The 25,551-nt window shown below is 41.5% G+C and overlaps 1 protein-coding gene across 1 annotated transcript in view; it reads right to left on the bottom strand.

Moving 5' to 3' along the window:
* Positions 1–4,043: 4,043 nt before the first annotated feature.
* NSDHL (NAD(P) dependent steroid dehydrogenase-like) overlaps positions 4,044–25,551 on the bottom strand; it is a 33,324-nt gene continuing 11,816 nt past the window's right edge. Inside the window, exons 5-8 of the mRNA XM_063433350.1 lie at positions 14,496–14,624; positions 13,133–13,275; positions 6,667–6,769; positions 4,044–5,479 (exon numbers count right to left, since the gene is read on the bottom strand). Coding sequence (XP_063289420.1) covers positions 5,147–5,479; positions 6,667–6,769; positions 13,133–13,275; positions 14,496–14,624 — 708 coding nt within the window. The 3' untranslated portion in view covers positions 4,044–5,146. The remainder of the gene's footprint in view (positions 5,480–6,666; positions 6,770–13,132; positions 13,276–14,495; positions 14,625–25,551) is intronic.

A 25,551-nucleotide genomic window follows, 5' to 3' on the forward strand; every position in this document is an offset into this window, starting at 1 on the left:
AAGTGTAGGTACACTAAAAACTGAAACGGGGGTGTTAGTCAATGAAGACCAGGAAAAGGCAGGAATTTTAAATAACTATTTCTCCTCTGTATATATTAAGGAAGAACCCATGGCAATAGATGTGCAAATGATTGCTACTAAAAACTTGCAGAATAATTGTAATTGGTTAACTCAAGACAAGGTGCTGCAGCAACTAAAGAAAGTTAATATAAACAAAGCTCCAGGGCCTGACGGCATCCATCCACGTGTACTTAAGGAACTAAGTGTAGAAATAAGTGAACCGCTGTTTTGAATTTTTCAAGATTCTTTTCTTTCAGGAAGTGTTCGAGGATTGGAGGAAGGCAGATGTGGTTCCTATATTCAAAAAGGGTTCAAAAATTATAGACCTGGAAATTATAGACCTGTGAGCTTAACTTCTGTGGCTGGTAAAATATTTAAAAGGTTATTAAGGGATAATATTCAAGAATTCCTTGAGAAGAACATGGTTATCAGCAAAAATCAGCACGGTTTTATGAAGCACAGGTCGTGTCAAACTAACTTGATTGCATTCTATGAAGAAGTAAGTAGAAGTATTGATCAGGGTGTTGCAGTGGATGTGATCTATTTGGATTTTGCCAAAGCATTTGATAAAGTTCCACACAGAAGATTAGTGTTCAAACTCAAGGAAATCGGTCTAGATGAAAATGCTTGTTCTTGGGTAGAACATTGGCTTAAAAACAGAGTACAAAGAGTTGTCGTTAATGGTAAATTTTCAAGCTGGACAGAGGTGGCAAGTGGTGTCCCTCAGGGGTCTGTTCTGGGACCCCTTCTATTTAACATGTTTATAAATGATCTTGAAGACAGCATTGAAAGTCATGTTTCAGTGTTTGCAGATGACACAAAACTTTGTAAAATAATACAATGTGAGCAAGATATTACTTTGCTGCAGAGGGATTTAGATAGACTGGAGGACTGGGCATTCAAATTGCAGATGAAATTTAATGTTGAAAAATGCAAAGTTATGCACTTCGGCGTAAAGAATACACAAGCAACGTATACCCTTAATGGAAGCGAATTAGGGATAACAACACACGAAAAGGACTTGGGAATTGTTATAGACCACAAACTATGCAACAATGTGCAATGTCAATCAGCAGTGGCCAAGGCCAGTAGGGTACTGTCATGCACGAAAAAGGGCATTTATTCTCGGGACGAGAATATCATTTTGCCTCTTTATAAATCACTGGTAAGACCACACATTGAATATGCTGTGCAATTTTGGGCACCTGTTCTAAAGAAGGATATTATGGCACTAGAAAAAGTGCAGAGGTGGGCTACAAAATTAATAAAAGGAATGGAACATATCAGCTATGAAGAAAGGTTAACAAATTTAAACCTATTTAGTTTAGAAAAACGTCGCCTGAGAGGGGATATGATAACATTATACAAATATATTCGAGGCCAATACAAACCATTGTGTGGAAATCTATTCACAAACCGGACTTTACATAGGACACGAGGTCATGCGTTTAGACTAGAAGAAAGAAGATTTCGTCTAAGGCAAAGGAAAGGTTTTTTACTGTAAGAACAATCAGGATGTGGAATTCTCTGCCTGAAGAAGTGGTTTTATCAGAGTCCATACAGATGTTCAAACAGCTACTAGATGCATACTTGCAAAAACAGAATATTCAAGGATATAATCTTTCAATGTAGGGTAATAACTGCTTGATCCAAGGATAAATCTGACTGCCATTCTGGGGTCAAGAATAATTTTTTCCTAGCTTGTTGCAAAATTGGAAGTGCTTCAAACTGTTTTTTATTTGCCTTCTTTTGGATCAACAGCAAAAAAACATATGTGAGGAAGGCTGAACTTGATGGACGCAAGTCTCTTTTCAGCTATGTACTTGATTGCGGCAACACTGCGCTCCAATTTGGAGTTCCAAGCGGTTTGTGGGTTGCTCCTGGTCAGGCACACCGTGTCTCTGCGAGTTCCCCCACTGGTCTCTGATGTGGTCTGTGATGCTGAGCTTGGAGACACTGTCTGGATGGGGGGTCAAGTGGTAATTTTAGTTCTTTTAGGAGGATGTGGTGGTTGGGAGCCATGTACAAGACCTGGGAGACCGGGTGGTCTGTCACAGTGCTCCCCACTTGTATCCGTCTCCAGCATTCACGGCTTGACCCTGTCAGGTCAACTTGGAGATGTCCAGGTTTAAAGTCTTAAGGAACAAGCTTGGTCTGCGGGACAACCTGTCGGCGTTCCCATTTTGCTTACCAGGTCAACAGTCAATGGTAAAGTCATATGGTTGTCAAGCTTCACCGCAGCAAGCATGCATTGTCCCCTGCGACACAGTTTAGCCAGACCAATGGGTTGTGTTACATATTTACACAGCTGAAAAGAGACATGCATCCATCAAATACAGTCTTCTCAAATTAGTTTTTGCCATTGTGGTTGATTATGAGGGTAAAAGCTCTCTCGCATTCAGGAGACTACAGTACCTGCCTAGGGAGATTCGTAAGGGGTTTAGTGATGGCGCTATGGTCGAGGGAAAGAGCGTCGCTAGTAGCTGGCTATTTCCATGACTTGTGTCTTGGTATAGGGAATGGGCCAAAAGGCTGGCTCCAGTCACTGCTTTCCACACTCTACCTGGTGCCCAAAGTATTGTACCTCAACCATACCAACATGGCGCTTGTCTGACTTTAAGGTTAATCCCTAATCCTGTCCAATACCATTCCAAGATTTTCAGGTGGTCCTCCCAAATATTGCTAAAGACTGCTATGTCGTCCAGGAGTCGGTCCACCATGAACTGGAACGTAGCCAGGTGGTTCTTCATTCCAAATGGAATGACCCGAAACAGGTAGAGGTCAAGTAGGGTGACAAAGGTCAATTTTTGAGCAGCCTCCTCGGCCAGAGGAATCTGCCAGTAATCCTTACATAGGTCGATAGTGGTCAGATATTGTCCCCTGTCAATACGATCTAGCAACTCGGTGTATCGGTTCCTAACTTATCATTTAGTCGCCAGAAGTTAACACGGAAGCAGGTTGTTTCTTCCCACTTTGGTACCAGGACTGAAGCAGAGCATCTCTTGTATCTCCTTGCGCATCCCTTCCAGGACTGCCTTGGGGATGTGATACGGGGGCTGTCTCAGGGTGGTCTACCCAGGATTCTTTACCTTGTGTACAGTCAATGTGGTGTTCTCTGGCTCCTTGGAGAATGTCACTTGCTTGAACTCTAAGAGCCGTCTGATCTGTTCCCTTTCCTGGGGACTCAACCCTTCCTCTAACTGCCCTTAGTCTGCCCTGCCTGTGCTTGTTCCTCTAGCAGGTCAGGTAAAGGCAAGCTCTCTAGGTCCTCCAAAGCAGGAGGTACACACAGAGGTCACCTATTTATCCCTTTTTCTGTATTCCTTTAGCATGTGGAAGATGTGACTCTCTTTTTCATTGGCATAGTGGCTAGTGACTTCCATAATTTTCATCTAGGCTTTGCCTGGCTGAGAGTGAGAAGTGTTGCAACAACAAACAGCATCTTGCAGTCATCTCTTTACACCAAAACCTTTAGTGGGGGATACATTCCTGTAACCATCATCATTAACCCCTTAAGGACACGGTTTCAGAAGTAAAAGGTCAGCATGACAGAAACTTTCCACCATGTGATCTTAAAGGGTTAATGTACTATGTAGGCATCACTACTATTGCGTAAATATAATGATGCACACCTTTTTAAAGCAGAGGCTTCACTACTGTAATTCACTGAATTAAAGAGATAAAGAAAAAAAAAAAATGCTAAAAGTCAAAGGTGTAAAATAAAGATAGAGCAAAATTTGCGCAAAGGCACATATTTCCATTGCTTATAATCAAGATGTCAATTGCAATTTAAGCTGGACATTTTTATAAACAGGATTTACACTAATATTCACTTTTTGCTCTCCTGCATTATATTGCATGTCACCTAAAAAAAAATAAAAAATTAAGTAACTTTTAATCTAAACAATAAGATGTGCAATCCAGTATTGAATAAACGTGAACGAAAAATACTAAATTAAAATAATTACTTGAAGCATCTATAGTTAAGTAAATCATTACGCCTTTATTGTAGATAGATTAAGGTTTCCAACAATATTTACATTGAGGTCTAGGATGTGTTCGAGAGCAAGGACAGGCAGTTCCTTTTATCATCATTATTGGAATCTAGGCACTATCACCATTTATGCTCTTTTTACGAGCTCCAGGTCTATCCTTTATCTGATTTATGTCTGCTGTAGTTATATGGCCACCCCTACTCACAGGTAGGAGACAGATCTTTTCTGTGATCTGTCCAGGATCATGCAATGCTTGCATTGCAATCTCCTAAATCACATCAAAATTTAACAATTAACATGCAGAGTAGCTTTGCTAATTTTTTCCCCACATAAGGTTCTAGCCTTGCTGACCTACATTGCTGTTGTCCTGGGCATACATAATATGCATAGCATGCTTATAAAAAACTAAGTGGGCGACTGGGATTGACCAAGAAATATAATTCGATTCTGCAATCAGAGAGGAGTATTTTTTTTCTTTTTAAATTTATCTTTTTTGGAATTGTCTTATGCACTCTTCCCATAAGGCATAAATATGGTCAGCTGAATGGTCTCTCTTTAAAGTTAAACTGTCGTGCTAAAAAGCCCTTGAAAGTTGATCTATACAGTGTGCTAGCGAATGTATAGATTGGGAGAACAAAAGGTTTGTCACTCAATGCCAAGGAATTGAGAGGTCCCTCTGCTCTCCACCTATAGCATGCACGGTTGTTCCTATGGTAACTCTCTAGCCTGCGCCGCTATCGCTAGCTAGGGACTATAGGAAGAAAGCGATGTCACTCCGTTTAGATGCATGCTGGTAATGATGTCAGTGTGAAGGTGTCATGTGGGGAGGGAAGTGTCCCCAAGCAGGACAAATCAACGAAGACTAGAGGAGAAGAGAGGGCAGACCTGGGGTGGTTGTTACAGAAGTGTAACATGCTCTTTAATGAGTTAATGGCCAGGTAGCAGAGGGTGAGGTAAGCGGTGACAGTTTCACTTTAATGTTAGAAGGAAGAATAAAAGCTAAATTAACAACAATTATGTGTGTCAAAAGTGGTCCTTCACCACGGCTACTTCACATTATAGTAGACTAAAATTACAAGATGGTGTATAAATCAGCAAGTCTTTTTCAGGTGTGAATAACCTTGAACAGTTCTTTCCACTGCTTGGTCCAAGCTGACTATTGGCTTATAGCCCATGTCTCTTTTAGCTCGATCACAGCTGTAGTAATGGTAAGTTCCAGCCAGTGCCACCCTCATTGGAGTGAATGTTGGTTTGATCTTAACAATAGGGCTTATAAGTAACACCAGGAGAGACACGAAGAAAGCAAGGTAGTAAGCCAACCAGTAAGGAATGTGATACTTGGGTGCATCATAGTTCAGACCAACCAGGATACGGGATAGGAATGTCCAAAATGGAATTGGTTCGTCATTTGTAATGTGATAAGCCTGGAAATACATAAAAGCAAGCAATTAGATATGAAGAAAAGGAAAGAAAAACAAGACTTAAACTAAGCTAAAATTCTACAGAAAACCTTGTGGGGAAAAAACTAAACAAATCATTTAAGACCAAGCAACAATTCTGCAGAATTTAGAAATTACGAGAGCATTTAGAACCTATGAACTGCTTCACTTACTATAGCTTTCTCCTAAAATCAGTTTCAAAATGAGCTATTATGAATCAGTTTACTTTGTGATAGGGACAGGTTTTGTCAGCTGCTGAATAGAGTTATTCCCTCTCCATTAAGTTTGACTAGGAGTAAATCGTAAGTAAGTCGACAGAATAAGGAAATAAATGGTAGGTACTTGAAGACCAATGAGATTTCATCCCAACATCACAATTTGGTCCTTCAAGACCATCAGTATTATGGAATGTCCTGCTTATTTAGAATTTGCAGCTATATTAAGCCATGGCACAGTGAAGTGAGCTAGGCATTTTGATAGAGGATCTTTAAAGGCTGGTTTACAACTTAATAATTTTGTCACTGATTCTTAAAGGAATGCAGTCGTAGTGGTTATGATGCCAAGAATTTGAACAAACAAGAAGTTTAAACGGGAAAGTACCTCTTTCTTCTGCAGTTTCAAACTTCCAATATTCACTAAGCAAATCAACATTACAGCGTTCTTTAATTAGCCTGCAAACATGGTGGAGTGCCTTGGCACCTCCCCAATGTACGCAGTCAAACAATGTGCTGTTTAACTTCTTACCTGTTGTTCTCCGGACACTGCTCATCGCTTCTATGGGAGCTGGCAGTTCTTAACGCTGAGCTAAATCTGGAAAAGATGTCTCAGCCATAAGCTGGTCAAGCACTGTAGAGCTTAGCTCAGGAGAGGTAACGGAAGCTACTAGTAAGAGTTTCCGGCTCTACAGAGAGGAAGATACTGGGAACAGGCAGACCCCAGAAAATGTTTGACTACTTACGCTGTGGGGAACACCAGAGCATGCCTGGCACCATAACCACTAGAGCACTCTATAGTGGCTATTCTGCTTGGAGTTTTCCTTTAAGAGGTTAAAGAAGGCATTGTTGGAAACGGCAAGATACCTAAACAATTATATGTATTGCTATATGGAGCCATTTAACAGAATACAAAAATAAAATCAGAATATAAAAATTTCTATGAATATAAAAAACTACCTTTCCACACAAAGGAGAGTCTTTCTGTAGATGCTCAGCTGCCAAAATATGTCCATGAACCACATTTTCCACATAAGTAAAGTCCACTAAATTCTGCCCATTTCTGAAATAAAAAAAAAAAATAAAAAAAAAATGAAAAATGACAAAAACAAAAGACAATGTTTACAATGGACTAAAATGTGTCTCCATCAAATGCAAGGTATAAATGAAGCAATTTGTTACAATTCAGTCTTAAAGGTTTCATATTCAACTCTGATCTTTTATGCGGCCCTGATAGGAAGACATCTTATCTCATCACTTCTCCTCGAGTTTACACAAGTAATTGGACCTACCGATAACCATAAGACCTCTTGTCTCTATGCACATCATGTGGTACACCATGGTCGACACTCAGTAACATGTGGATTACAAAGAGTGTGCACAAAAAAAACATGCATTACATAACTGAATACAATCATTGCCTCCAAATGTCCATCCTTCGCATACTTTTCAAAGGTTTGTTAATTTTCCTGTTCCTTAAAAGGGAAACTATAGTCACCCAGACCACTTCAACTCATTGTCAACTAGACAGCTACTAGAGGGACTTTCGGCTGTTAGGTGACTTCGGCTATAGTCACCCAGACCACTTCAACTCATTGTCAACTAGACAGCTACTAGAGGGACTTTCGGCTGTTAGGTGACTTCGGCTATATAGTCACCCAGACCACTTCAACTCATTGTCAACTAGACAGCTACTAGAGGGACTTTCGGCTGTTAGGTGACTTTTGGTCGCCTAACGGACGCTGGACGTCCTCAGTAATGTCCCAATTTCTATTAAATACTGCACTTTTTATTAAAACAAAAAAAACAAAAAAAAACGGTATACACTCTTCACTCAAAGCACCTCAGCAAGCTTAAGTGCTTTAGGTGTGTAGGGTGTCCCTTTAAATGGTTTATATGGTTATAAGCAAGTCTACTCACTAGGGATCGATCGATATTGATTTTTAGAGTCGATACTGATAATCTGTGAACTTTTAGGCCGATAGCTTACCGTATTCTGTACATTTACCATTTTGAAAAAAAGAAACTATTTCTACACAAATCTACGGTTTACTGAACATGTTTATTTAATATTTTTTTTAGCAAATTTTTTCTTTTTTTTATTAAGTGGTAAATGTACAAAATATACATGCCAGTCAGAATATTTTTAATGTTTTCAAGAATATTTAGTGTTCCTCTCCCTTCCCTGTGTGGTCCTCTCCTTTAGTGTGTGTGCCACCCCCCTGGTGTGCCTCATTATCTCTCTTGTAGCATGGAAGAGCGCCGTGCAGGAGTTTCAGTTTCCTGTACCCAGCTGGACTGACAGGAAGTTCTCTTTTATTGAGCACTTCCTGTCAGTCCGGCTGGGTACAGGAAACTGAAGCTCCTGTACAGCGGTCCGCACTTCTCCGCTCAACCACGCTACACGGAGTGACTGGTAGGGGGGAACGCTGTGCGCTTCCTGACGGTCACTTGGTTCTTGCAACCCCAGAGCCAGTGCGCTCTAAGACGGCTGCCTGATGAATGCACCGGCCCTTTGTGCGCTCGGCCACTGCTGCCTCTCACATTATCGGTATCAATAGTGGCCCATACCAAAATATCGTCCGATCATATCGGCCAAACTATTATCGGTCTACTCACACTCATAGGACATACTGTGTAAGAATCAACTGCAAAAGTTAATTTTAGGAAGCCATACACTAGAATCCCACCAGGAGTGACTTTATTTTGAATGTCTTTTTTTTGTTGTAATTCTTTATTTTTGTTGTGCAGTGCAAGGACAACAGTGAAGAGAAGGCACATCAGGAATAGCATCAAAAAGTGTCAACATTTCTCCATACATGTCAAAGCTTACTGCACAATTTTTTACATATTCGAAGAGTGCATGCTGCTTCTAGAGCAGTGTCCCCCAACCCAGCCCCCAAGGCACACCCACCAGCCCAGGACCCAAGGACCACCCAGCCCCGCCCAAGGTGCCCCTACAAAAAAAAAAAAGAAAAAAAACACCCTAGACAAAACCGGGCAATCCCCAAATCCCGGACCGGCAGGCGCGCCCCGAGGACCGGGCCGGGAAACACCGCTCCAGAGCTGAGTAGCAGATAACGTGTAACATGGCATAAGTTGGTGCCTAAAGTAAAACAAAATTTATGCTTACAATAAATGTTCAATTATAATGTCATAGTTCCTAACATCCTATTATTAATATATACGCATAGACAACAAGAAATGGACAGTAATAATTACTTGCAGTTGGCATGTCAAAACTGGTTAAATGTAAGGTATAGATAACAGCATACATGGTAATCACATAGGAGATGCATGTATGCGGGACTACGGTGGTGATTACGGTGAGAAAGCGATGTAAGTAAGCGCCACTGTGTCTGTCTAGTTTCTGCATATGTTGAAAAGAAAAATAAATAAATAAATAAAATAAATGAATAAAAAGGGGTAGTATAAGCAATCTTCCTGAGCTGTAGCCTAACTGTATATAAATGCCCTGATGATAATGAGACTGTATGTAAGTGATGTTAGCCATGCGTGCCCAAACTAGTAAAGTGATAGTGTGGCTATGTATTCCTTAAGGCGGGTAGTAGCACAGGTTGATAAAACTTCATATTTAGGCGTTTTGACTTAAATCCTGTGTCTGCTAAAAATGAGAAGATAAGTAAAATGGAAGTCATAGCAGAGAACGGTCCCTGGGAGCGTATACAGGTTGCCAGTGTTAGTTGAACTGTTGGGTACGACACTACTTGCACACTGGTGCGATATTTAGCGGAACTAATTGTGAGTTGCGTCAGATTATATACATGTATGTGTATATATGAAAACAGAAAAAAAACAAAAACAAACAAAAAAAAAATGTTGTTTCAGTCTTCTAGGAAGCGGAAACATGGGTTAGGAAAAAGGGCCTACGTGAGGTCGCCTGTTAAGCGCCAGTGGAATATTTTCCCTGTGCCTCAAGGGGCCTTGTGCCATGCACGCGCAGCCGGGCATATCAGAACACCCTGATTTAAAATAATAAAGGGAGATAAGAAACAATTTAAATACAATTAAGAAGAACACAAGTGGAATACAGACAGTACACAGGCTCCACCCCCCCCCCCCCCCGTCCCCGTCCCTCTCGTTTAGTTTTGGCAGCCCATAATCTGGGAAAGGTAGGCCTTGGTAGGCTGCCTAAAACATGGTAGCTTTGGCTCCCAGAGGGTCTTTGGCCTCTTTCCTGATCCCCCCTCCGTTCCATCCCTCAGGCAGAGTGCTCTGTGGCAAAGTGGGCACTCGGAGAGTGAAACAGTCCGCGGGCCCCCTCCACCCCAGGGTCCACAGGCCGCTCATCTCCTGCACCTCCCCTACACCTTCAGGGACTCTGTGAGACGTCGTCCCCTGAGATGTCTCTCCCAGCTCCGGCCACACTCTTGATTCCGTCAAGTTTCGCTCGCGGCCACCGGTACACCGCTGCTACACACTATCCGGTTCCACAGGGCTCGCAGTGCTGGGGACAAGTCTCTCTAGGCCCTCCACAAACCCATAGGTTGGGGACAACATGCCTCCGATGGGTGGAAGTTTCGGGTGGCTCTTTCCACAGGTCCGCAGTCTCCAGGGCTTATGTGCGACATGTTGCAGCCCCCTACGGCACGTGAGTGTCTTCTTGTACCGGCCTTCCCGGGCACAACGTGATGGTTGTTCGCGCCCCATAGGTCTGGTGGAGGGGTGGGGGATCGCCATTCTTGGCTGTAATTTAAGTTGCGGGACAATCCCCCATTTAGGTGGGGGGGGAAGCGGGACCGGGCCGCCACCCGCCTTCAGCATCATGTCCCACATAGGGAGCAGCCACAGGCACCTTTAGGGGCAGGCCGGCATGTTCCACCATTGATGTTTATCGGGGCGTCGGAGTGGAGCTTGGAGGTAGGCCTTAGACGTCGGCAGGCTTGCTATTTCTGTGTTGCAGGGCACCAGCCAGGATCCCCTGATCCCTGGTGGGTTCCGACAGGCATATGTAGTAATAGTTAGTGGTCTGCTGGGCACTTTTGGCAGTAAATCACTATCTTTAGAGAGCAAAGATCGGAGCTGAAGAAGATGGCTGCCGCTCCGCTCGGCGGCCCGGCCCCGCCCCTGAATGTCTTTTTTTTTTTTTTTTAATTCTTTATTTTTTGTGCTCGGTATTGCATGTTTACAGGATACATTTCAGAGCAAAGTTGTAAATCAATTGTAAGATAGGAGCAAGCAGGTACATGTATTAACGATTACATTTCAATTTTTTAGCACATTTTCTTTTTGCAAAAAGGTTTATTGACATGCCCAGGGTGGATAGGATTGTGGTTGGTCTCGTAGTGTGCATTTGTGCTCCCCTTGGGATACTCCAGGTATGTGAGTGATGTGACTGTATTTCAGGTTAGTGCAGGTATGTGGGTTTGGATGCCTGTGTGTACTCGCTAGTGGAACTCAGTGGATTCTTGTGGTCTGCCTGGTGTGGTAGTGGTTCCGGAATGCTAAGTACCTTGTGCGGCATCTTGTGTGTCCCCTGTAACCCTGGGGATGACGGGGGGTGGGCGGAGTGGCGAGGTTAAACATTAAGCGCCTGCAATCTTTCTATGGTGTGTGGTTGTAGTATAAGTGTGTCTCAGTGACATGTGCGGAGAGGATACTGTCGCACCCAACCTTTACATATGAGTTAACATTTTAGATAACGAAAGAATAAAAGCATGGTAGTGCTGAGGCTCATATACAGTACAACAAAACATGAAGAACATGAAAAAAAGAAAAAAAAAGGAATGAACTAGAGAAAATAATGTGAGGAAACCCAGGGGGACGCAGAGGTGTCATTGATATGGGGACTTAGTCTCGGGTGTGAGTGGTTATTGGGGATTGCCCCTTCTCTCTCACGGGTATCAGGTCTCCACATGTGCAGTCCCCGCACTGCAGTAAATAGTGCCCCTGGTTTCAGTCCCTGTACGGGGTCAGGTGGTAGGCGTCGGTGACTTGGTTGTTTGCTGGTCGTGGATGGAGCCGTCGTCCTGCTCCCAGCTGTCTGGTTGGCTCGCTGTCATGGGGGTGAGTTGTGGGGGTTGTAGTCCCAGTGCCCGCAGGAAGGTGGGCGCTCCGGTTGGGGTTGTGAGGTGGTGAGCTGTCCCGTTATGGTGGACAAGTAGAGCGCCCGCGTTTCCCCACCTGTAAGTGATGCCGGCCTTCCGCAGGGTCGTTGTCACAGGGTCGAATGTCTTTCGCCTTAATAGTGTGGCTCTGGTGACATCCTGGAAAAAGGAGAGCTGAGAGCCCTCAAAGGCCAGAGGAGTTTTGCCTTTTATTGCGTTCATTGTTTGAATTTTGTCAGATGTTGTCGCCAGGCGCAGGATAACATCTCTAGGCATGGTGGGTGGTATGCGGGTAGAGCTGGTCACTCTGTAGATCCCGTCCGGGGTTATTTTTTTTGTGGCTAGCAGTGTTGTGAGTAGTCGCCTTACATACTGCGGCAGTTCCTCAGTTGTGACTGTGTTTGTGTGTTTGGGATGCCCCGGATTTTGATGTGATTCCGGCGCTGTTTGTCTTCCAACGACATAATTTGGCTGGCGAGTACATGCTGTTCTGCCTGTAGGCGTTGCATCGATTCCTGGAGGGTGGACACTGTGTCATGGATGGTGGTGAGATCAGCTTCCACTGTACCCACTCTCTCCGTGACTGATTGTATGTCCTTTTTGACCATAGCGACATCAGCCGCCAACAGTTGTTGTATGTTGGTCCAGAGTGTTTTCAGGTCGCCTTTAGTCGTGGGGGCCAAGTCATCCTGGGCCTCGTGTGGCAGTATGCAGTCTGCCGGGGGAGTCATATTAGTAGTCGGCTCCTCGCGGTCAGGTCCGGATGTTTGCCTGATAGGTGAGCGGTGTGTGGTGCGCGCCATTTCGGTTTGTGCCGGTCGGAGCCACATCTCGCCAATGTCCCTGGCTTGTGTGGTCGCGCTTGCCGTGGGTTTGTTTGATCGGCGGCCCATACTCGTGGAATCTGGGTTCAAGTTGGGTGCTTGGTTCCCGAGTAGGCTTCCGTCAAGATAGGCCTCCAGGCCCTGGATTGGCGATGCGCGGTAGGCCGCGGATTTGCGCCGTTGCCTATGCTGCTTGGGTGGTTGGAAAAAAGGCATCAATCGATGCGGTAGGGAGCGCTGATCAACACTGGCTATTTTTCTCTGCTGGATGGTGCTTGGTGTTGGGGATAGTCAACGGATTGTTCCTGGTTATGGGAGAGCAAGTTTAGATGGAGTCTGTACAGGATGGCTGCCAGGCTCCGCCCCCGTGATTGTCTTTTTAACATAGGAATTTCCGCATCATTTAGCGGGCACAATGTATATACACAATTGTTAGAAGATTAAAATAAGTGTTTATGTTATATATGATAGCGTCACTAAAAATATATACACAAATAATTTATTCTTGAGAATAAAGACAAGGTAATCTCTTACCCAATCATGAATTTCATCTTCCCACTTTTGGCAGTTTCAATAAGTATAGGAACGAGCTGTGGGTCTCTTGGGCCAAATATCCCATGAGGCCGGATTGCAACAGTTAGAAAGTTATTGGCTGGGTCATTAGCACTTAAAACCTCCTACAAAAGACATACAAATAAGCTGGTTAAAAGTAAAATAGATCATCTTAGTTGCAGTTTACCTGTAGCATAAGAAAAATAAATAAATGTCAAGACATTTAAAAACACAAAAAAAATATAGATTTGTGAGAATGCAATCAAAATGCAAAAAGCCATGAAAGCAGAGATTAAATATTTAACCAATTTCTACTCCGAATACTAGAACTCACTCATGCATGACTTGTGAACTCAAAACAAATTTAAAATTGTCAACCAAACTAGCCAAATTTAAATTTTTTTGCAGTATGGCTACTTCAACCAAAACCTTGAATTTCATTTTGAAACACTAATGGTTTACACTTTCAAAATTGCCCTTCAGTGCAAACATTATCTGGACTGGAAATTACATAATATAATAGCTTCACTTCTTGGCAAGAAGATGACCCCACAATATTCCATGCAGTGGAATTAAAAAGTTACATAGCATTAGGGAGATTTAGAATGTGTTAAAAATAAAGATAAAGATAATGTGGCTCATTGTTCATATAGATAAACTAAAATGATTTTCTGGTCCAGGTAGATATTGCAAACAGGAAAACAACTATCTACCTCCTGTGCCTTATTACACAAAGAATTGAAGGCTGAATTGCTAAAGGAAAACTCCAGTGCCAGGAAAACAATCCGTTTTCCTGGCACTGCAGGTTCCCTCTCCCTCCCACCCCCCCAATGCCCAGCTGCTGAAGGGGTGAAAACCCCTTCAGTCACTTACCTGAGGCAGCGACGATGTCCCTCGTTGCTGCCTCCTCCTCCGCCGCCGCTCCTCCTACTGACTCCGTCGGCCGGTGGGCGAGACTGATCCCGCCCACCGGCCGAGGAGACCTAATGCGCGCATGCGCATTAGCTCTCCCCATAGGAAAGCATTGAAAAAGATTTTCAATGCTTTCCTATGAGGAAATGAGCGACGCTGGAGGTCCTCACACGCTCTAGCATAATCTGTGCTATGAGTCAGGAAGTGACCTCTAGTGGCTGTCTAGAAGACAGCCACTAGAGGTGGAGTTAACCCTGCAAGGTAATTATTGCAGTTTATAAAAAAAACTGCAATAATTACACTTGCAGGGTTAAGAGTAGTGGGAGTTGGCACCCAGACCACTCCAATGGGCAGAAGTGGTCTGGGTGCCTGGAGTGTCCCTTTAACAATAAACTAATGTTAACAAAATTATTTAAGCCTCAGTCAGCCTCACCTTCTCTTGAAGGATCTTGGTTTCTGTATAATAATCAATAGGTTTCTTGGCGTAGGGATGGTCCTCTGTCCCGTTCTTAATATCTGTGCCTTCAAAGATGACGCTCGCACTGCTGGTAAGTACTAGTTTCTGTAAGAATGTGAAATACAATACAAATTGACTAAACACGTTCTCCAATCTGTGTCTAACATTTTTAAATACTAGTTGTATCAATGTGTTAATAAGTTAAATTAACAAAACATAGTCCAAGTGATGACAACGGGGCAGACACATTAATTAGAAACATTCAATTCTCACTTATGCCAGAATAGTTATTTACAGTAGACTTCAAATCAACTGTAATCTTCCATTTTAGCCTTTAATGAAACAAGAAGACGAGCTTTGTAATAAAGTTCTGTATAACAGTTACATTATTTCCTGACACTCTGTAGGCTATGTATTGTAGGAAGCAAGGTGAAGGGTCAGTGTAGGACCCGCTTAGGAGGGTCTGACGTTGGCAGGCAGGCTCTCTCTCCAATGGCCATTGGAGTAACTAAATGACCTCCATTTGTCTAAATATACATAGGGATTAAGGAGAGAGCACAGGTAACAATATATTGGGGCTGATGTGTACTGTGGTCATTGCTGCCGTCCAGGAGCGATGGGAGTGAGTACAGGACTTATCTTTTTGTATATGTATTGTATTGTCAGTTAATACCTCCAAGCCCTTTTTCTAGGATATTGAAAACATATTTTTCCTGATAACATTTCAGCTGAAATCTCGGTTAGGTTTTTTTGTTGTTATAGTTACAGTATCTTGCTTCATTTTCATTTTACTATGCAATATATTTGTTTTTACTGACTGTTTTACTTGCTTTAACATTTGTATGATGTAACTGGAATCAGATCAAAGCTATGTTTTATGTTATTTAAATATATCTAGTGGCCAAATTGTCCATAGAGATCACAAAATTAAGGCTGCCTCTGACAGAGTTGAAAGGGGGATAAAAAGCACTACTAGAGGACGGGGATAAAAAGTATGTTCATGTGAGTATGGGAGCATTACTGGAGGAATTCAGAATACAGGATAAATTGCAGCATATAAAATACTAAACCTTGATATCCTCATGTCCTCTAATTCCACTTACAAACTGACATAAATGAGACAATGGGCTTTTGATGAAAGTAAAATTTGAGACAGCCTTTATTTTAGTCTTTGTAAGAAATATCCAGTAAAAGCACTGCATTTCTTAACTGATGCTCTTGCTTAGAACTGCTCTGTGAAGACTTGTCAGAAACGGCAAAGAGGAAGTGCAAGGCGTTATGCTGGAGATGTCAGAACGGAGATGAGAAATGTTCATGAACTGGCCCTTACAAAGACGAGATGGATTTTGTTGTCACCGAAACAAAGGCTAATTACTGAAATTAAAAGCCTCTTAACACACCATCAACCGATTCCTTCTGTATTGGTTTCAGTCTGGTGAGTTCCTAGTAAGGTTCAAACCACCAGAGATATGCAAAGAGACATGACCTGTATCCTTTTTTCACCCGTAGCAGCGGTTATCCTTGTGTTGAGACCTTAAATGGAGTTACCATGCTGTTTTTATTGGGTCACCACTGGTAGGAACAGGCCCCACAATAAACTGTCACAACACCGCCCCTTACGACACTCAGATGTGGCAGCTGTGACAGAGTGCATTAAAAAAAAATAAAAAGCTCACTAAAGGGACACTGTGCAGGCACCTTCAGAAAAAAAAAAAAAAAAAAAAGTGTTTACATTGTTGCCAGAAACACCTCTAGTGACAGTGACTCAGACGGCCACTAGAGGTGCTCCCTTGGTCACTCTGCATGGAGGCACTGAACGTTCCTCATAGAAATGCATTGATTCAATGCATCTCTATAAGGAGATGCCGACTGGCGCAGCGCCACGTTTTGCCGCGCATGAGCAAAAAAAGTATATCAATGCTTTCCTATCAATTTTGATATCATTTGAAAAGGCGGAGCAGGGGCGTACCTGTGCGTTGCTAAAATAAAGGTAAGCTTTATCGTTTTAACAGAGGCAAGGGAGGGAGAGGGTCCAACATCCTAAATAGTGTTTTTAACATTGTAGTGTTTGTATTCCTGAAACTGTAGCATTCTTTTAAAGTAGTCCATATTTGTATGATAAAACAGCCATTTCACATATAGTTTGCTTTTTGAGGACACCAAAACAATTAAATTATACTAAATATGCACAATTACAAAATTTCATTTATTCTTTACAAAAATATTGTTGGGATGAAATAGACACCATAGTGCATCTCTGATCTTGCAATACTTCAGATAGGAAGGGATATATTTACAAAGCAGACAAACCATGAGTCACATACACTAGACACTAAGATTGCTATACAGTGTGGGGAGAGGGAGGGAGACTGACATTTACAATAAATCTGCAGGAATATGGGGGACACAAGAGAACCCTGGGAGGGAAATGTGCTTTTCTGCACAGTGTAAAACATTACTGGATAAAAGAAGTTAAGTAAGTCTGTTTAAACCCCCCCCCCCCCCCCCCAAAAAAAACAACAAAAGTTACCATGAGTAGATACACAAAGCCAGGTGGTAAACGTAATAAATATTATATATATATATATATATATATATATATATATACACACACACACACACACAAATAAATGGAATATATGATTACTATGACAATGCTAAACTTAAGGAATATATGAGATGTCTTACTACTTTGGATTCATTAAGTATTTATGGATGTGCAAGTGTCTTAGGGCACTTTGTACAATTAATATTAAAGCCATTTATTTGAGAGCCCATGTTTGATGGTCGCCCAATCAGATTCTTGTTCTTAAAAGGGTTATTTGAAGCACCATGTAAAAAACAAGAGGAATAGGCGCTCACTAAATAAACTAAAGGTGGGCAGCAGTGAACCGAGCAGGAATTCCCAATGCCTACTCAGAATAGTGAAACAAACAAGAAAAATAGTGGTAAACCGCGCCCAAACAGTACAAGTAATAATAAAATCGTATACATACAAATAGTCCTATAACAAGGAATGTATGGAACCTTCAATAAAAAATAAAAAATAATAATAGTGCAGTATATCAGGCAAGTAAAAGTGGTTAAAACTTTATAAAAGACTAACTCACACTTTGCAGAGCTACTCAGAGCTCTGCCGTATAGCGCCTAGACGGTACAATCCCCGTCTCGGGATGTCAAGTGATGGTGCAGTGCGCGGTCCAATCCTCCACAGTAGTATATGGAAAAAAATATAGAGATAGGATCCAATAGTATAGCATGTATTGCAAACAGTGTTGAAAAAAAGGAAAAATATCCTACTTACAAATTTTGGAGCAAATATCTTGCTCTGGTATGTACAGCATACGGTGGTATGATCCCCACCAACGGATATAAATCAGGATTCAGGAAAATCAGGAACAGCAGATAAAATAGTAAAAACTATAGCTTTATTAGAGTATAAAATATAACAAATATATATAAAATCAACTACTTAACGCGTTTCGCCCAGTCTAGGGCTTCTTCAGAAGTATCAAGTCCAAGTTTGGATAAAATCCGCTTATATAGGGGTTCCTGATTGATGGAATTAAGTCCTGATGTGGTTTTGCTTCCTACTTCCGGGTCGCGCACGTCGCCCGGAAGTGACGTCATCATATCGTTCCGTGGCATGCTGGGACATGTAGTCTCCCGCCGTTTGTGTTGTATGTAACACAGGAAGTGATGTTAGTGTGGCTCCTGGTGCCTTATGGGGCATGTAGTTCATAGTGTCCTCTTTCTCATAAATATAATTTCGTCACCCGGAAGTGACGTATCGCAGTGCACAGTAACATGGAATTTGTAGTTCGGCAAAATGCCGATATTGAATATGAGATACACGTAAGGGAAAGAATAATAAGTAAATAAATAAGCAGAATAATGTCTCAAAAAACACCTTAGTTTGTATTAGAGAGATAAACAAACATAATTATGAATATAAAACATAGGAAAATATGCACAAACAAAAAAAGGTAATTATAGTAAAAGAGACAGCAAGGGCATATTCCTACACGAGGGGCAATGGTGTTTTTACATAAAGTAAAAATATGAAAAAATACTTTATGTAAAAACACCATTGCCCCTCGTGTAGGAATATGCCCTTGCTGTCTCTTTTACTATAATTACCTTTTTTTGTTTGTGCATATTTTCCTATGTTTTATATTCATAATTATGTTTGTTTATCTCTCTAATACAAACTAAGGTATATTGTAAGCACCTAATGCATGAGTGAATCTTCCCTTAGGGAGTTTCTATACCTGCTGTGGTGGTATATGGGGGGGGGGGAAACATATACTATTAGAAGGACAGATTTTGAGGGTATTTATCCTCCAAGGAAATGTCCAAATCGAGTAAAAAGAAAAACTCCCTAAAAATTGGTTATTTCGTGTATTGGTTTTAATACAATGGAAATTAACAAAGTCTTTTTAAAATAAAAAAAAGGTAATTATAGAAAAAGAGACAGCAAGGGCATATTCCTACACGAGGGGCAATGGTGTTTTTACATAAAGTAAAAATATGAAAAAATACTTTATGTAAAAACACCATTGCCCCTTGTGTAGGAATATGCCCTTGCTGTCTCTTTTACTATAATTACCTTTTTTTGTTTGTGCATATTTTCCTATGTTTTATATTCATAATTATGTTTGTTTATCTCTCTAATACAAACTAAGGTGTTTTTTGAGACATTATTCTGCTTATTTATTTACTTATTATTCTTTCCCTTACGTGTATCTCATATTCAATATCGGCATTTTGCCGAACTACAAATTCCATGTTACTGTGCACTGCGATACGTCACTTCCGGGTGACGAAATTATATTTATGAGAAAGAGGACACTATGAACTACATGCCCCATAAGGCACCAGGAGCCACACTAACATCACTTCCTGTGTTACATACAACACAAACGGCGGGAGACTACATGTCCCAGCATGCCACGGAACGATATGATGACGTCACTTCCGGGCGACGTGCGCGACCCGGAAGTAGGAAGCAAAACCACATCAGGACTTAATTCCATCAATCAGGAACCCCTATATAAGCGGATTTTATCCAAACTTGGACTTGATACTTCTGAAGAAGCCCTAGACTGGGCGAAACACGTTAAGTAGTTGATTTTATATATATTTGTTATATTTTATACTCTAATAAAGCTATAGTTTTTACTATTTTATCTGCTGTTCCTGATTTTCCTGAATCCTGATTTATATCCGTTGGTGGGGATCATACCACCGTATGCTGTACATACCAGAGCAAGATATTTGCTCCAAAATTTGTAAGTAGGATATTTTTCCTTTTTTTCAACACTGTTTGCAATACATGCTATACTATTGGATCCTATCTCTATATTTTTTTCCATATACTACTGTGGAGGATTGGACCGCGCACTGCACCATCACTTGACATCCCGAGACGGGGATTGTACCGTCTAGGCGCTATACGGCAGAGCTCTGAGTAGCTCTGCAAAGTGTGAGTTAGTCTTTTATAAAGTTTTAACCACTTTTACTTGCCTGATATACTGCACTATTATTATTTTGTATTTTTTATTGAAGGTTCCATACATTCCTTGTTATAGGACTATTTGTATGTATACGATTTTATTATTACTTGTACTGTTTGGGCGCGGTTTACCACTATTTTTCTTATTTGAAGCACCATGACCACTTCAGTATTTGGGATGCATGTAAGAGGGCACACCGTTGCAAAATAGTCTGCTCCATTACCTGAAAATGGCATCATAACCACTACAGCGCTTGGAGCAATCATTTGACTTCACCTTTTATTTCAAATTCGTAAAAAAGCTTTGATTTATTTTAAAAAGACTTTGTTAATTTCCATTGTATTAAAACCAATACACGAAATAACCAATTTTTAGGGAGTTTTTCTTTTTACTCGATTTGGACATTTCCTTGGAGGATAAATACCCTCAAAATCTGTCCTTCTAATAGTATATGTTTCCCCCCCCCATATACCACCACAGCAGGTATAGAAACTCCCTAAGGGAAGATTCACTCATGCATTAGGTGCTTACAATATACCGCCCTGCCTTTTCATTCAGTCAACTCCACACCTTTAACTGTGACTTTAAAAGGAAACACCCTCCTCCCTCCACCCAAACATGAGATTGGGTAACCAAACACACAATTATCTAAAATGGATTTTATTTAAATGAGAATACATACTGCCTTTTTAAAATTTTACATATAAAAGTGCACACACATACACACACACACACACACACACACACACACACACCAAACATGAAAATGCATTTTATAAATTGTGAAATATGAGATAATACGATTGTGGTGATTATGCAATTATGTAAACCACATAAAAAAAATAAAAAAATTATTATGCTTAAAAAAAAAAAAAAAAAAAAAAAAAAAAAATACATGATGCCTATTTATCCCAAGTAATTAATAAGCATTTGTGAGAGGTTAACAAAAAAAATTACATGCAGAAACCAAATCCAGACCTCTGAATCCTGCAGCTGGGTACCTAAAGAGTGGCTTCAGATCCAGATTACAGAGAATAGGAGAAATTAAATATTGTTTCTATTTCTCTACCCATTTGCAATCTGTTCCCACACACAGTGAAAGTGAGTACACAGAGAGGTTTCCAACTCAAGCTACTAAGGGCAAGTGAGGAATCACCGAAACATATATACAGTCTGATTAATCCCTCTAGTGTCTGCTTATCAAACTGCATACATAAAAAAATAGGCTTATTCCAAAGTGAGAACTCAAAGCGATTTTCTAATTTAGGTAAGAGTAACCAAAATGAAGAAAAAATAATAAAAAATAAAATAAAAAATTACATATATATATATATATATATTTATTTGGACAGGCTACTGCTGGATCTAGCAAGCTATTAGAGCAGGAGATAGGAAATTCTAAACTAAACAGACTTTGCAATAAAAGAAGTCTAAACTTTAGTGACTCTTTACAGGAAGTGTTTAGGAAGACTGTGTTAGTCACATGCAGGGAGGTGCGACTAGGGCTACATAAACAACGGGATTTAACTCCTAAATGGCAGACAGCCACTAGAGGGCTTCCAGAATCCAAACAGAATTTTGGTCCGTTATCTGACGCTGGACGTCCTCACGGACCTCCAGCTTCAGATTTTCCCCATAGGAAAGCATTAAATAATGTGAATTAGGTCTCCCCGCCAGCTGACATCGGCGGGGGGGAGGAGCCTGACCCAGCGCTGAGGGATAGCGGCGCTGGATTCAGGTAAGGGACTGAAGGCGTTTTGACACCTTCAGCCTTGCAGAAAAGGGGGTGCGAGGGAGTGGGGGCAATCCAGAGGTCTATAGTGCCAGGAAAACTAGTTTGTTTTGGTGACGAAGGGATCACTAACTTTGAAATTCACTTTAAACCTTCACTTAAGTGAAGAGCCCTGAAAATGAATGTATAGAACATACATTTTGCAGAAACAGGTCTTAAAAACCTGCACAGACTTTCACATTTAACTTGTGGTTTACAGTCACAGTTCGGCCAGTCTGTTAACCCCTTAAGGACGCATGACGGAAATTTTCCGTCATTGCAGCACTCCCCTTAAGGACGCATGACGGAAAATTTCCGTCATAAATGAAAATGAACCCCTGATTGCCACAATCGCGGCAATCGTGGGGTTAATCTTCCTGTAGTGTGTCTCCCTATCGGAGGCACACTACCACAGGCAGTTTCACTGAATCAGCCCATGTGATCGCTCTGACCGGGAGTCAGAGTGATCATACGTGCTGCAGTAAAACCTGATCTGTATCCCTGCAGCTCCGTGTGAGCTGTGAACAGCAGAGAGACAGATCGGTGCTGATCTTTCTCTCTGCAAGAAAAAAAAAGTGTTGGCAATAAAATCCCCCCCCCTCACCTCTTTCAAATAAAATTTAACCCCTTCCCTGCCCTTTGATCACTGCCTGCAGTGATCAAAATACAGATCACAGTATTTCACTGTGATCTGATTTTTTTCTTTTAACCCCTGAGGGTTAACTTTTATTTTTTTTAATCCTCAGGGGTTAAATGTATTTAATTAATTCATTTAAATATTTTAAAATATTTATTTATTTAGCTAAGGTGGGTAGAAGTTAGTGGGGAAATTGGGGGATTTACGGTTAGGCTAGTTAGGGGTTAAAAGTAAAAAAAAACAAAACAAAAGTTTAAACAAAGTTTTAAAATCGTAAAATAAGTTGTTAAAAGCTAAATAAAACTTTTTAAAAAAGTAAAAAAAAAATGTTTAAAAAAAAAGGGGGAAAATGCGTATTACTGCTACACTTTGTACAGGCTAGTGAAAAAATTATACCACGGTAAGGTTTCAAATATGCCTTTTGAAAACGCCCTGGGGTGTCTTCTTTAGGAAATGGTATGCCTTTGTGAAGTAAATGGAAAACACAACCTATTAAAAAAATTCCAAAGTGGGGCATGGACCCAGCGTAAAAATTCTACCTTGAATGGCTGTGTCTCAAATGTGCCCCTTCAACGTTGTCATATACCTGGTAAAGGTACATACGGGGGTATTGCTGTACTCAGATGACATAGCGGAGCAACATATGATGTATTATACTGCTGTAACACATATAAGGTTTGCAAAATATATTTTACAAACTCATTGAGTATGTCAAAAAGGCATATAAAAAGCGTATTACCACTACACTTGGTATAAGCTAGCGGAAAAATTATTTCACGCTAAGGGTTAAAATACATCTTTTGAAATACCCTAGGGTGTCTTCTTTAAGAAATGGTATGCATTTATGGGGTAGCTGGAATAATTAACCTACAAACAAACCTCCAAAGTGGGGTATGGACACAGCGTAAAAATGTAAAGTTTGAAAAAACTTAAATGGCTGTGTCTCAAATGTGCCCCTTCAATGTCCGCATATACCTGGCAAAGGTACGTATGGGGGTATTGCTGTGCTCAGACGACATAGCTGAGCAAGATAGGAAGTATTATATAGCCATAGCACACATAAGGTTTGCAAAATATACAGTACAAACTCATTGTGTGTGTAAAAAAGGCAGTAAAAAAATGCTTATTACCACTACTCTTGGTACAAGCTAGCTGAAAAATTATCCCCCACTAAGGTTCAAAATATGCCTTTTGAAATACCCTGGGATGTCTTCTTTAAGAAATAGTATGCTTTTATGGGATAGTTGGAATATATAGCCTGCTAAAAAACTTCAAAGTGGGGTAACAACACAGCGTAAAAATTCAAAGTTTGACAAAACCTGCAATGACTGTGTCTGAAATGTGCCCCTTCAACGTCCCCATATAACTGGCAAAGGTACATACGGGGGTATTGCTGTACTCAGACAACATAGCTGAGCAACATATAAAGTATTATAAAGCCGTAGCACACATAAGGTTTGCAAAATATACAGTACAAACTCACTGTTTTTCAAAAAGGCAGAAAAAAAATGCTTTTTACCACTGCACTTGATACAAGCTAACGGCAAAATTATCCCACGCTAAGGTTCAAAATTTGCCATTTGAAATAGTATGCCTTTTTGTGGTAATTGGAAAAAAACAAGTACAGCATACTTCAACAAAAACTGCTTTCTGACTGACAACATTCTTGGGTATTATCAGAAAATAGTGTATCCCAGGTGTTAATGATGTTAACTGAGCGAAGAATACATGCTATTTTTGTACTCTACACTAACATTGAAAAAAAAAAAAAAACATGCAATTTCTTCAGCTTTGCAAGATAAGTAGTACATTTATATTTAATCATGTATTGAGATTAGGAATTGTATAGATTAGAAGTTGTAAGAAAAGTTTTGGTTATAGGTCTGAGAAATAGTTTAAAGGAATTAATGCCCAACAAAATGAAAATGCCATGTAGGGATGTATTAGATGCTGATACATTTTAAGGGATAATCTATTAAGGGTATGGCGTTAAAAAACAAAAAGCTTGTGGGCGGAGTTTTAACTCTGAGCTGAGCGGACGTGTGCTGTATGAGCTCCCGCTCGATGGACTGGCCTTTTGGGGAAAAACCCCGGAAATCTCACAGCGACTGACACCACACTAGGCTAAATCAACCGGGGATACAGCGACGACACGGCAGATACCTTTCCCAAAGGCACACGGTACCGTAAACCGCGGCTGCACGTTGAGGCCTGCAGGCAGCTAGGAGGGGGAAAGGCGGCCGACTTCCCTGCCGACTGGTACGTCCAGCAGACCCACTCTGCTCCTACCTCTCCCCGGACTTGTGGGGGTCATCCCGGTTCCCGCTGGCCGGCAACCCGGAGTCTCTCTGGGAACAGAGTCGCCGCACGCGGAGGAGCCGTGTCCAAGATGGCGGCCCAGCAGCAAACCACAGCAACGGAGGCTTTTGATCAGCACTGCAAGAGCTTCTGGACGATACTCTGCAACCAGGGCCTGACCCGCAGACAAGCGATGAAAGTGGTGGCCCCATGGAGCTGCCCGGTAACCCGGCGCCACTACAATGGGCCCCTACCTCGAACCCCCAAAACTGCCTCCCAGCAATGCAGACGCCAGCGACCAACGAGGCGGGCGGGGGAGCCGCATGGCATGGGTGCCGACACTCGCTCCCACAATTACAGGAGCTGGAGCGTCAGACTAGCCCAACAAACATGTACCTCACATGACACCAGAACCTGGGACCGGCAAGCGTACCTCCACACTCTACAGCCCCTGCGACAAACAGTGGCATAACATGGAGGTCCACCCCACAGTTAAGCGTCGGAGCTAAATCCAGACCAAGGCGCAACTTGAAGCCCTGAAGGGGAGCTGGGAGAAACATAGGCTTAGCGCGGGAGAAAGCCCACGCACAGAACTATCCCATAACGGGAATTGGCTGAGGGACCCACGAACTTCCACAGTAACACGGCAGAACCAATAGCGCACAAAAATCAATGTGACTTTCGTTCTGTCTCCATGGTTCCTAGAATGTTATCAAATAACTCTCCTACACATTAGGTCGCTGTGACCACCCTGACAACCCACACTAACCTCTGCCAACACTCTTTCAACACACCCAGTGGTTATAACAT

Source organism: Pelobates fuscus, chromosome 9 (assembly GCF_036172605.1).
Source record: "Pelobates fuscus isolate aPelFus1 chromosome 9, aPelFus1.pri, whole genome shotgun sequence".
Taxonomy (NCBI): Eukaryota; Metazoa; Chordata; class Amphibia; order Anura; family Pelobatidae; genus Pelobates; species Pelobates fuscus.